The sequence below is a fragment of the Nicotiana tabacum genome, chromosome 12 (genome assembly GCF_000715075.1).
Source record: "Nicotiana tabacum cultivar K326 chromosome 12, ASM71507v2, whole genome shotgun sequence".
Taxonomy (NCBI): domain Eukaryota; kingdom Viridiplantae; phylum Streptophyta; class Magnoliopsida; order Solanales; family Solanaceae; genus Nicotiana; species Nicotiana tabacum.
In genome coordinates, this window is record NC_134091.1 from 5,508,996 (window position 1) to 5,523,442 (window position 14,447).

Here is a 14,447-nt window from a genome sequence, read left to right on the forward strand (position 1 = left end):
ATAACTGTATTATAGGAATCATCACGAATTGTCAAGTTTTACGTTGACTGTCAGCCTACCACAATCCTCTTCCTTTATCCGCGCTTCGGACCAACAAGATAAGCTAGCCCACACAAGCAGAAAAAGAGGGAGAATGCTCTGAACTCTCTTTCGATTACATAGGCGAAATTTACTATTAGGCCACAACTCTCAAATTGCCTAGTGATAAAGGTCCTACGACAAATATTAACGAATTTAGAAAGCATAGAAAAGTAAACTATCGACAGAAATAATTTCCTAACTTTTTCCATTTTGATTCAACTATTCGTTCAACGTACATGTAACATATATTATCTTGAAGGAAGAGTTAGTTAAGATAAAGGAATGGCTATTAATCACAGCCAAAGGACAGCTGCCCAAACTTAATTAGCAGATAATGACTTGGCCACGACCTTTTTTAACTGATACTGATAGCTCCATGCTATCCACAACAGTTTCTCAAAGCCAAGAACACCTAACCTGATAGACACATCAACCTTAGTCAGCAATTTTGAATTCTACCAAACCACTGTCTGCCTGAATAAATGGAGCAGCCACTTTAGGAGTAGTATTTCTTTATATCTAGGATGAATCATGTGTTGAACAAGTTGCCGTTAATATTGAAATTAAACTAAGAAAATTCTATTAATAGTCAAATGAATCAGCAAAATAAAGTTAGAGATGACTCATATATTCTGTCTTACAATGTGAAAGTGAAACATCAACTGAAAGCAATGTATTTTGACAATATGGAAGTTTCTCTATTATCAGAGTTTCTCAACAAAATACATTACCTGTATAGCATAATAAGCCCGATGCAAATGTCACCAATGTCTTTGTCCTTCAATCAATGAGGCGTGTATTACTCCAAGCAACAATAGCAGCCAGCCACTCCTCTTTCATTACCGTCAGCTGATGCAGAAAGAGGGAATGACAGATTGAAACTACAAGAATTTTATCATTGTAGTTATCAATCAAGACAAACAAGCTCAAAATCCCATGTCATCTATCAGCCAAAGATTATGCAAATATTTAAAGCTTGTACGTTGCATTATTTGTTATGCAAATATTCAAAGATTTTAACTTAAATACTCCAGTAGTAGCGTTCCACACAAACATCCAGTAATGTTCTGGCTTAAGGCACTAGACAGTGGATGTTGATCTACAGCGAAAAGAATCTCCCACCCATTCCCCCAAACCCCCTTCCCTAAAAAAAAGGACAAAAATAATAGAGGGAAATAAGAAGCCATGGGATCAGAGAAATGTAATCTAACTTCCAGATAGTACATGCATGTACTGGGAAGAATCACGAGTACGCATGTACTTCTTGAGGATCTATTGATGGCCATGTGGTAGCATAATGCTCCCAGATGAATCTGACACTCTATTCAGCTGAAAGCTGCTTGGCTAGACCTCGAAGGAAACGGGTGAGGGACCTTTCTGCACGGACAATATCACTGTTTACTTTTCCTTCATCATCCTCGTCTGAATTGCTCCGTTGTTCTCGTATTGATTGTACTTTCCTAACAAGACCACGTAACTCCTGTACAGTGAGATAAGACAATTAGGTAAATAGTATACCCTGGCAAGACAAGCAAATTGTAGTTTACATACAAAAGGCACATAATTTTTCTTTAATTTCTCAAGTAGGGGCAGCATAAACCATATCAACAGTGTAAGGAAATTGTTGACAGCTTTAAGTTTACAGTGATGAAAGGCACAGTTAAACAAGAGAACAATTAGGGGTGGTTTGGTAGGATGTATAAGAATAATGCGGAATAAGGTGTGTTAGTAATGCATGGATTAGTAATGCATGTGTTAGTAATGCAAGCATTAGTTGTGCATATATTATTTCTTATCTACTGTTTGGTGTGGTGTATCAAAATTATAATGCATTGCATAATTTTTAAGAAAAATAGTTGTTTACAAAAATGCCCTCCATATTCTCTAGCTTTAAAGGCTTTAAGGACAATTTTGTCTTTAAACATACTAATGCATGCATTAATAGTATGATGTATAACTAATACATGTATTAGTTATACACATGTTGAAAAAATGTACCAAGCAAGGTATTAGTAATGCATAGAGCTAATGCTTGCATTTTTTTTTCTAATACCTCCTACCAAACGACCCCTTATAGTGTTATAGGTTAGGGTGTGCCCACTTGACAGCCGGAAAGACTGATTTATCCATATTAGTTCTTCTTTTCTAGTTTTTCTTTACTGGTTATTTGTCTTAAGGGATGAACAGATACAGGCCAGAGATTCAGTATGAGAATCATAAAATCATGTTTCCATTCAACTTATAAACCAGAAATTCCAAAATGCCAACGGAAAGGACAAATAACTCCAGATCCGCGCATAAGCAGCTGAACTAACCTGGCGATCAAAGTCAACCTCAGTTAGAGAATAGATTTCTTTTGTGATGTCAGCGTCCTTATCTATCAAGCCATCAAACCACCTATCAGCTAAAGCAATATCGTCCTCAGAATCCTGAAAACAAGCAAGAGTTAAAAATGTAATGTTTCCTGGGTTTCAGTTAACCTGGTCTCATGTAATTACAGGACCATTTTTGGTGCTATGACTCTGTGCGGTACTTGCATTTATATTTACTTAAGAGCCATCGTAATACTTTTTGTTCAGCCTGATTTCATGTCTGTTTTGGTGTTCTAAAATATCACCTAAGTGCCATTTGTCAAAATTAGTTCCTGACAAACTTTAAATCGCAGTAGCACTATGCTATCTACCCCATATAGCAGGACAGCAGTTCTAATACTTGTTCAAATCTTCATGGAAAAAAATAAGCATTTTTAGTTTGCTATGCTCTGTCTCAATTTTTAACACAGAAAAGCAGCCAAAGAATTTTGATTCCCTCAGATTGTTTTGAGAAAAGAAAACAAGAGGACTGGGATTATGTGGTACATCTTCGTCATCCTCATATTCAGTCTCTTCAACTTCCTCATCAACATCTTCAGTAGCCGAAAGTTCCGAACCAGATAAAGCCTGAAATTTAGTTTGGTCTCCATCTTTTGTTGCCTGAATTAAACCATCCATCAATTCAGGATCAACTTCCCGCAATAATCTACCTACCATGAATTCGTATCACATTGTGAGCATATAGCTTTGGACATACACCATTTGCTCATAATAAAAGATTTCAGGAGGATACACTGAAATTATCACGCCACAAACATTTCGAGGGTTATTAGCCCAAAAATATTCAGAAAAATATCCAAGGTTTATGAGCCCATAGATTTTAGAATTCAAATCATTAAAGTAAACCATCTCTTTGTAAAATGCAGATAAATAACAACATTAATAGCACGGTATTCAGTTTGTATCACCACATTTAGTAATATGAATAATGGATCAAGAACACAATACACATTCAATCAATTAATAAACCACAACTCTTAATACTGAACTTTATGGTTTTTAGTCATGGGAATGAACAGTATAGATCAATTATACAAAGCACCTTTTCCTAGAGAAAAATGGGCCAAAAGACATGACAAGCTTATTCACTATGGCCTGGAGCGAGCACAAATGCAGAAATGAGAAGGCAGTACGTAGATAATGTATTCACAAGGGATATCCAATTATCAGATTACTTCTTTTGTTATTGACATGTATAGTACTCAAACAGCTATAAATAATAGCTGGATTTTCTTAATAACAGATAGTATATAGGTCAAACATTAAGTGATAGACCAGCACTTTTTTCACTAGAATGTCTCTTCCCAAAAGTACATATTTATAATTTGTTTAGTGCTTCTGCTCAAGAATAGTATCCAGTTGATTCCTCTTCTTTCGACTGGGTATATGTACTGCAGTATTATTATTTAGTGTTTACCCTCCAGTTGCATGAACCTCCGAAAAAATATGAGATAAAGAAATTTAGAGTATTCAATTAAAACTTATACTGTAATAACTAATAAGTTGTGCTGCGCAGTTCCCAACAACTAAATTATTGAAACTCCACAGTATGCCACTACTTCCTTTTCCATTAGTATGAACTATCAAGTATTAAGCAGCTTAAATTCTCCGAGTGCCTATTTTCATTCACCAATTTGCTATTTTGCAATCTCGTTTACATTTTAGGTGCATCAGTTTCAACTCACAAGTTTGTTTTATCAACTCTGTTTTGTAGCAAAGAGACCTAGTTTCCACTGAGCCCTATCCCTTAAACCTGTCATGGAATCCCACTCCAATGACCAAAGTCCTACTGTGAGAATGAAAAACTTGCAAGAGGAACTCAAGAAGTTATCGAACAATTACACATTAGATCCGAAGGCAGTTTCACACAAGCATTCCTACTACTCAGTTCTACCCTTGTTGTTTCTCAAACCTCTAGCAGCCTATCACATCTCATAAAATATTTGCTTATCTGGATAATTGTAAAGGACTCTTCACTGATTCAACCTTGTCCATTAACATAGCCCTTATCTGTATCTCTTTGTTAGCCTTTTCTTTAGGAGTTTGTTAGGTCGTATGTATCTGTATCTTCCAGAAGATTTATTGTTGTAATTTTGCTCTAAATAAAGAGCTACTACTTCATTATTAAAATTAACTCCCTTTCATTCAGTCTATAACCTTCCTTTTTATGGTATCAAGAGCTTAAAAGTACTCTTGCGAGTCAAATCCTAGTTTCTTTTCCCCATCCCTACCCGACCCGAATAGCTGCTACTGTTGCTCATGCCGATGCTTCGAACAACACTGTTGTTCAGTTTAACCCTGTCACACAACTTCCTATTAAGCTTGCAGGTAGTCATAATTTTTCCCTCTGGAAGGCTCCGGTCTCGATGCTTATGCGTGGGCACGATATCTATGGCCATCTTGATGGAACTACTCCTGCCCCTAGGCAAACCATCTCCTCAAACAATCAAGCTGTTGACAACCCTGCGTACCTATCCTGGTTTCGCCAAGATCAGCTTATTCAAAATACCATCCTGCCTTCAGTTGATCCTACCCTTGCTGCATATGTTGCTTCAGCAACCTCTTCAAAGGCTACTTGGGATGCGCTTCCCATGGCGTATGCCAATAAATCCCAAAAACGAATTTTTAGTCTACGAGATCACTTAGCTCGTCTTGCAAAGAATGCTTTACCTGTCGCTGACTATATGCATCAGGTTCGCTCTCTTTGTGATGAACTTGCTACAGCCGGTGCTCCTGTATCCAACGAGGAACTCATTGTGAGATACTTACTGGTCTTGGATCAGATTTCAAAGAATTTTCAGCAGCTATTCGGGCACGAGATACTACCATCTCATATGAAGAGTTGTATGAGAAGTTACTTGACCATGAACTCTACCTGAAGCATCATGATACTCATGCTTCTCTCTGAAATTCCATTACTGCTGCTATTGCACAACGATCTACTGCTCAACCTCGCAACAATACCAACAGCAGGCGTTGCAACAACGCAAACAACAATCAACCCAATCGAGGCCAACCATGGAAGCCTCGTAAGAACTTTCTCAGTCTGACAACAATCTGATTTGCCAGCTATGTGATCGTCCTGGCCACTCTGCCCGAGTCTGTCGCAGCCAGTCCCACAATCATTTTCAGGCTAGAGCCAACTTTGCTGGACGTCAATCACAACAACAACCATCATGGATCATTGACACGGGGGCCACACATCACATTGCCTCAGATGCTAAAAGCCTAGCAACTGCTCAAGACTACCACGAACTTGAGGAAATCGCCATGGGTAATGGTACTACCATACCTATCTCCCAAACTGGTAACACTGAACTTAAAGCATCAAATTATCGCTTTACCCTATCTAAAACTCTCTGTTCTTCTGCCATAAAAAATAATCTCATATTTGTCTCTCAATTTTGTCGTGATATTAACATATCCATGGAATTCTTTCCATTTTCTTATATTGTGAACGATCTGAATACGGGATTGGCGCTAGTTCGAGGGCGGAGTAATGGACGATTGTACATGTGGCCACCAGATAGGCATTCCCAATGCAACATGGTTGTTCCAATTCAACTGTGGCACCGACGTTTGGGTCATCCAAATCGTCGCACTTTAAATAATATTTTGCATAAATTTTCAATTCCCGTTAGTTCTTCGAGAGTCAGTGCTGATTGTAATTCTTGTAATTCTAATAAAAGCCACAGGTTACCTTTCTCAGTTAACTCCCTGAAGAGTCAACGACCCTTACAAACAATTTATAATGATTTATGGGGGCCTGCACCAATTTTATCCATCAATAAAAAAAGGTACTATGTTATATTTGTGGATCACTTTTCAAAATATATGCGGCTATACACCTTAAAATCTAAACATGAAGTTTTGAAAGTTTTTAGAACGCTACATCCACTCTTAGAAAGACGATTTCTTCTTTTTGTACTGACGGAGGAGGTAAATTTTGAAGCTTAACTTCCTATTTAAAATCAAAGGATATTGAGCACTTGGTTTCCCCACCATACACTCCTTAACGAGTTGCATTGGTAGAACGTCGTCACTGACATGTTATTGAAACTGCAAAAACACTTTTACACCAAGCCTCGTTACCCTCTAAATTTTGGAATTTGCCCGCCACCAAGCTGTTTATCTTATAAATAGACTCACTATATCGGTTTTAAATAATCAGTGCCCGTATGAAATTTTATTTCAAGAAGCACCAAATTATGAGTCTATTAAAACTTTTGGTTGTTTATGTTATCCATGGATCAGACCATATGTCAAAAATAAACTAGAACCCAAGTCAATGCCCTGTGTTTATTTAGGTTTTTCGAATAAATATTATTATCATCTGTATTTTGATCCCGTCGCCTCTAAAATCTATCTTTCTAGAGATGTGGTATTTTTTGAAAATAATTATCCCTTTGCAAATATCTTTAAAAAATATAGGGATACTAATAAACTCCCGGCATGGGATACATTAGATAAAAATATTAGCTTTAAAAGGAAAATACAGATATATCTCCTTTAAGTGCAAATTCTGAATTGCCACCTCCAATTTCCAGGCATATACAGTCGCCAATTGCTTCTCCTCTTCCTATGCGTGCCTCTTCAAGTTCAAGTAATGATCCTTCTTCCTCTAATTTCTCCGGGCAAGATAATCATAACCAATCTTCACAACCCAAATCTAACTCCTCTGACCAAGATAACCAAAACCCATCTCCAATTTCGAACCAGCCCACCTCGGCAACTCCTCCAAGATCCACACAACCTATCCCCATAACCTACCAATGTCGGAACACACTCCCCCAGCTTGTACCACACACCAATCAACCTCACCCTCTACGACCACGCCTACCCAACCTCCACCTCGTCACCCAATGGTCACAAGGTCTCAGACGAACAATCTAAAACCCAAGCAATTTCACCTATCAGTTCAATCCAAACTCATGCATGAACCTATACCAAAGACCTTCAAACAAGCAGAATCTTACCCTTACTGGCGGACTGCTATGCAGTCTGAATTTGATGCTTTAGTTAGAAACAGGACTTGGGACTTAGTACCCAGCGATCCCTTAAGGAATGTGGTTGAATGTAGATGGTTGTTTAGGCTTAAGCATAAGCCTGATGGTTCGATTGACAGATACCAAGCAAGAGTTGTTGCGAAAGGCTTCACACAACGACCTGGTTTAGACTATCACTCAACTTTTAGCCCGGTGGTTAAACCTTCAACTGTTCGTTTAGTTTTTGCTATTGCAACCCAACTATCCTGGCCCATTTACCAGTTGGATGTTAATAACGCCTTTTTACAGGGAAAGCTTGAAGAAGAGGTATACACGAAGTAGCCTACAGGTTATGAATCTAGACAATATCCTACTCATGTATGTAAACTAAATAAAGCTATCTATAGTTTGAAACAAGCTCCACGAGATTGGTACACTGAGCTGAAAAATTCTATTCTTACCCTTGGTTTTATCAAGTGCTAATCTGATCTATTGAATATGCGACAAAAAACTTTTTTCACCAATTCTTGTTTATTTTTTTGCATAACACAAGTATTCGTTTGCATAATACAAATTGAGGACTAAAGAAAACTTTAAGATAAACCAGTTACAATTGAATTTATCTGATGGAAGGACCATACATCCAGCAGTTGTTTGAGCCAGACAGACAACTAAGAAGCTTTTGAACAATATGGAGAAATTCAGATTATATATGACCGATAGGAGAACCTTATAAATAAAAATTGACCGATAGTAGATTGATGAGAGGCAGGTTGAAAGGGAAACTTCTATAGAATTGGACAAAGAATGCCTCCCTCTTTTTGAGTAGTTAATTCATGAACTGAGAGATAACAGATAGTAAGAAACAGCTCCAAGGTTACTTTTCTCTCTCTACCAGTTTTACTGTGGCTAAGTAAATTACAAAGTACCCTCTAACATTCTCAAGCATTCATGTTAACAAGTCCATCCTTTAGGAGTCAAGGAAAGCAATAGAACTATTCAGATAGAGAAATCTGCTAATAAGAAGCGATTTGATATCTATGAATTTCCAATGGCATGTCTATAAGTGTCCTTTGAAATGAGGTCCGTGATTTGAGTTTGTATTTTCAATTTGAACTTCATATTCAGATCCGCTGTAAAGCATTTAAGCCTTGTGAATTTCAAATATATAGAACGAAATCTCTCAAATTCAAATGGCTTTGTATACTGCAAACTCATTTGCTCCTTTTTTTTTTTGGTTGCAAACAGACATTATTATACTCCTTCCCTAAATCCTAACACTTCATCATTCCCCTTCTCTGCTCCCAAATGTCGATTATTTGCTATCTTCTAAAACAGTTCTCCTCCATGCTAATCTGCCAGTCCTTTTTACTTATCAAGCTATCAATATTGACTAACCTTTGAACCTAAATTAGATATAACTGAGATATTTATAAATTACTAAACGTACAACTACAAGTTACAACTTTATCTTATCTGAATTCCGAATGACTAACTTAAAGATTTGTCAAAAAGGACATTTTGATGGACAACCATAATCGAAAAAGATGACTAGGTTAATACTCTAGGAATCAAAGTAAGCATTTTGAAGCATACCTATGTAATTAAATTGTCTACGCTTTCCTTCTCGAACGTCAGGACCTAGTCTCTGCAACAAAATGAGCAAGCATAAATTCATCACTGACCACAAAAAATAAGCAATAAAATCTCAAAACTGCTCGAAATAAAGCTTCAAAAAATATTTACCTTGACTAGCAGGACGGCATCCAATACCTCTTGCTCCGTCGAAGCCACTCTACAGTGAAAACCAAAATATAAGAGTAAAACACTAAATTATATCCTTTGCAACTTGTAATTAGAAGTGCTCAATTTACCTGAGAATGTGCTTAATTTGAGGAGGAGAGAACTTAGCTAAATCCATGGCCCACCGAACAGCGCGACGAGCTTCACGCTTCTTCTCGTTGCGACTCTTCCTTGTTTTTCCATCGGAATCACTCTCACTCTCATAGGGATCCGGAGGTAATAAAGTATCACGCGATTTAACGGCGGCGCCGGAACGAAAATGAGCTTGCCGGAAAGCGGAATGTGATGCCGTGGATAACGGCGGTTGACGGACGTTACTGCTCGAGAAGAGTGGAATTGGTGATTGAACCAGGTGAACGAATGAGGCGCGAACGTATAAATAGTGATGCCATTTTGGCCAATTCATTAGAGGCTTAACTACATGAGCCATTTCTGCTGCAACTGTGTTAGCTTTTCCAGTTGGGAGAGACGACTTGAAAAGATTTATTCAGGTAAAAATAGCAAGCTATAACTATTTTTCGGTCATTTAAAATGTTCTTATGCCGTTGATGAAACATTATTATAAAAAATGTGCATAGTTTCTAATTTACCCGTTCTGTTCATATTTTTTCTACAGTTATTATACCAATCATTAAATACTAATTAATAGTAGTTGAATCTTCTTAATTTGTCGAGCTAAAATTCAGGAACAGAATCTTCTAAAAAAATTTGGCGTAAATCAGATCAAATCATATCACGGAAATCCTTTATCTTCAATTTATAATCAAATTCTATTTTTCGATATTCTCACAATCGCTACAAATCAAAATCTCAGTTCGTCGAAATCAGAAGCTCAATTTCAAATTGTAGAAATCAGTTCTGCAAATCTCAGTTTGACGACTTTTTTCCTCAATCCACTAATCAAAAAGGCGACAAAATATTCAACAAATTCAAGTCAAATTGTAGAAATCGATTCTGCCGATTCTCTGTCCTTCGTCTTTTTTTCTTAATCCAAAAAATCAAAAAAGCGACAAAATATTAAACAATACTTCAGCAACGACACGCAATCATGTCCAAAATCTCAATCATGCTACATTTTAATGACAATTGGATAGCTATGGCAGATTTAGAGATTTTCAAGTTGATGGTATTGTGCTTGATGAGGATGCAAATTACAGTATGTTGATTTCTACAATTACAGAGCAATTAATGATTGATACTTCGAAAAAATTGTAGAAATCAAATATATTGTGAATGAGAATTGTCCTCCAATGGAGATTAGGAACAATATGGGGGTTAGTGTGTATATGGAGACAAAAAAGGAGAATAAAACTTAGGATCGTATCCGTTACTCATAAGTTACGAGATTTCAGTATGAAATTGGCTATTACAAATGAGAACACAAGTGCAGGTTTGTTATGTTTCAAATTCTATGGAAGTCTGATTTTACGATAATATCTACAAAATTCCTACATTTAGCTACAAATAAACTACAAATCAGTTTTATGATGTATAAAGCAATATTGTTTTCATGCTTATCAACAAAATTACTACAATTAAGCTACAATCCATGTTGAAAAAAAATTGACTACAAAATTTTCTATTCATCTACAATTTATCTACAAAGATTCTACAAAATTATATATGACACTATTTATCTTTATTTTTATGTAGGTTCGCCTGGGACAATACAGTTACTTGATATGCCAGCTTCTCCCGTCATAGAGGAATATCAAAGTGAAATAATAACTGAAGGTACACAAAGTGTTATCGAAGAAGGACAAGTGTATCAAGACAAGCAAATAATTGCAACTGCAATGAGGCACTATTCTGTCATGCACAAGTTCCAATTCAGGGTTAAAAGATCTAGCCACATAAGGTATGAAGATATTAATTGTGAAAAGACCTTTATAAACAGTATTTTCCTTGTGATATGTAGATGAAAAATAGTTATATTGTATAGTGTGTTACTTTATGTTAAAACAATCATTTTGTTAAATCTACATTGATAACCTGTATTATAAATGTATTTTTTTGTAGCTACTGGCTCATATGCGTTGCAGAAAACTGTAATTGGCACTTCAAGGCAACATCAATTAATGATTCTGCAATGTTCAAGATCAGGAGTTTCAACCGACAACACACATGCATCTTAATGGACGATACATTCATACAGCGCAAACGTACTGCAGTTGTAGTTGGTAGCATGGTCATGCCAAAGTATTGTGATCCTAAGACAGTTTACACACCAAAAGGACATACAAACTGATATGTTGTCCCAACACGGAGTGAACCTAAGCTACATGCAAGCATGGAGGGCAAAGGAAAAGTCTTTACACAGTTATTGAGAGGTCATACGGCTGACTCCTACAACAAATTACCAAAATATTTTTATATTCTTAAGAAGACGTATCCTGGTTCAGTTGTTAAATTGAAGAAGACAACAAATGAATGCTTCTTATATGCATTTGTTGCTTTTTGTACATCAATAAGTGGTTAGGAATATTGTAGACCAGTAGTAGTGGTTGATGGGACATTCTTAAAGACATCCTACAGGGGGATTATGTTGACAACAAGCACAATGGATGCAACATGTAAAATTGTAGTTATTCTGTAGGCAGTTTATAAATTGTAAATACATTGTAGATATTATATATATATATATATATTATAGTTTATATGTATTTATGTTTTCATATGCATTTCAAATCTGCCAGTTAATTATTTTTTTACTAATAATGTAGGTACAATATTGCCTTTGGCATATGCTGTGGTCGATTCGGAAAATGATGAATCATGGAAGTGGTTTTTTGAGCAATTCAAGCAAGCATATGGTGAAAGAACTTCAATGTGTGTTGTTTCAGATAGGAATGAGAGTATCCTGAAGACAACATCAATTGTCTATCCGGGCGTGCCACACTACTCTTGCGTGTCGCAAATTTGGACAAATATAAGGGCAAAGTTCAAGAAGGGTCATCTACAATTAAATGAATTGTACTTTGCTAGAGCAGGGTCATGCACTCTGGATGAATTTAATGAAAGGATGTCGAAGATTGAAGAGATAGACCGGCGTGTTAAATCATACTTCTATGATATTGGCTATCATAGATGGTCAAGAGTACATGCAACGGTGAATAAAACTTGGACTATGACATCAAACATTGTCGAGTCATTGAATGCTGTAACAAAAGAGGCAAGAGAGTTGTCAATATTTGACCTATTAGAGTATATGAGGACACTTCTTGAACGTTGGACGAAAGAGAAGTTATTGAAGGCAAAGGGTACTTTCACATACCTTGGGTACAAACTCAACAAAGAATTGGAGAAAAACAGTACATTATCTTAGAAACTTAGGGTAAGATCTGTTTATTTGGTGCAGAAAATTAATTAATTAAAATACATTGTTTCCAGATTGTAGATAAATTGTAGACAAATTGTAGTTAATTTGTAGATTGTAGATAATTTCTAGATATAATTATAGATACATTGTAGGTAAATTGTAGATAATCTATTTTTATGATTGTAAATATTTTTCTTTCTGTTTGTTATGTAATTGTAGGTGAGGGCTTCAATAGATCATATCCATACTGTGATAGATGGTGTGAAGCGGTACATTGTGTGTCTTAAAAGCAAGAAATGTAGCTGTGGCCAGTTCAAACTTGATGAACTTCCATGTCTGCATGCTTTGGCAGCTCTAAGGCATAGGAATGAAACTTATGAAAACTATTGCTCTTCGTATTACACAAGGGAGAGCCTGCTGCGTACATATGAAATACCAGTAAATCCTCTTCCTGATGAAAGCAAATGGAATGTTCCACAACATATATCTGATGAAGTAGTAAATCCACCTATGGGAGAGAAAAAGCAGCCAGGAAGACCTCAAAAGGAAAGATACAAAACATTTGATGAACTAAAGTCAAAGAAGTACAAGGTGTCATGTGGCAACTATGGAGGTGAAGGGCATAACAAAAGATCTTGCAAGAATGCACCCAAAAAGAAATAAATATCGTGTAGTTAGAATAGTATTTCAACATAATTGTTAGTGTGTTCAAGTTAACAGAATTTTGTGTGTAATCGTTTAAGTTTTGAAAGATCATAATGTAGTTAACTTCAATTTGTGTTTGTTACATGTTTTTCTGTATTGTGTCAATCATCTACCTCCATTTTTTACATTATGTACATAGCAGTTAATATTTATTATCTACAATATAACTACAAGTTAAAAAAAATTAATGTAACTTGAACTGACAGTTATATATAGAAAGTAAATACAACTGGAGGTATTCCCTACAAATTATATACATATTCAACTGTAAAATTATATACAATCTCAACATTCAGTGTTTCCAGATTGTGGATAATTTGAAGTTTTTTTGTAGATAATTTGTATTCTAACAACATAATAACTATTTTTAAGATAATGAAGAATAAGTGCTGTAAATATTAAATAACTGGAGATAAAACCACCAAGTTATTTTCAAGTGAACTACTAAACTGGATAGAAATTAACAAAACAAAAGGTATGCTACAATAAAAACACAAAAGAAATGTTCAGAAAGTTGTGTACTATATTTCTCCTACAAACTAGCATCAACTAAATTACAACATGACACTACTTCTTCTTTCTTTGGACTCTTGTTTTCTCATTCAATGCAGGTGCACCCTTCCTCCTTGCTAGTCTTCCTGTAACCTCACTTTCACTGATTGACCCATCTTCCTGTTTCTTTGTAGCATAGTCCCATAGGAGCGCTCCATAGAGTCTACGATGTTGGTCAATATCAGAAAAGTCTTCTGCAGGAATTGACAAATCTCCAAGGATAACATACTCCACAAATGCAGCAACAAATACACCACAATCGCTGCAGAAACACAATTTTTTTTAAATATTTACCAAATAATTAGAAATAAAAAAAGAACTAAATACAAAGAAAGAGAGAATAGATCTTTTACAGTGACCTTTCTTTTTGCTGTGGAATCTCTGCAACCATCCACTGAATGTTAAGAGGGTCGGTAACAGGTTTCTCGATGTATGCCTTTGTATTCATGAAGTTAATGTCCTTACGCTTCCCATAGAAATCAGTGCATGACAAATACAAAGGGATAATAACAGAAAACTTTTCGACACAGGATTCAACAACATGATTGTTGTGTGAAGAGACCATGGAATCATACGCATAAAGTTGCATGTCTGCAACGTCAAAAACGACCAACACCTAATGGAATCTTT

General features: G+C 36.0%; 1 protein-coding gene across 1 annotated transcript; it reads right to left on the bottom strand.

Moving 5' to 3' along the window:
* Positions 1 to 726: 726 nt before the first annotated feature.
* On the bottom strand, positions 727 to 9,755 carry LOC107785365 (uncharacterized). The gene is made up of 6 exons (XM_016606652.2): positions 9,313 to 9,755; positions 9,185 to 9,233; positions 9,035 to 9,086; positions 2,940 to 3,103; positions 2,397 to 2,510; positions 727 to 1,561 (listed from the first exon to the last, which is right to left on the bottom strand). Exons 1-6 carry the CDS (start codon positions 9,669 to 9,671, stop codon positions 1,403 to 1,405), a joined length of 897 nt encoding a protein of 298 aa, XP_016462138.1. The 5' UTR covers positions 9,672 to 9,755; the 3' UTR covers positions 727 to 1,402.
* Positions 9,756 to 14,447: the final 4,692 nt, after the last annotated feature.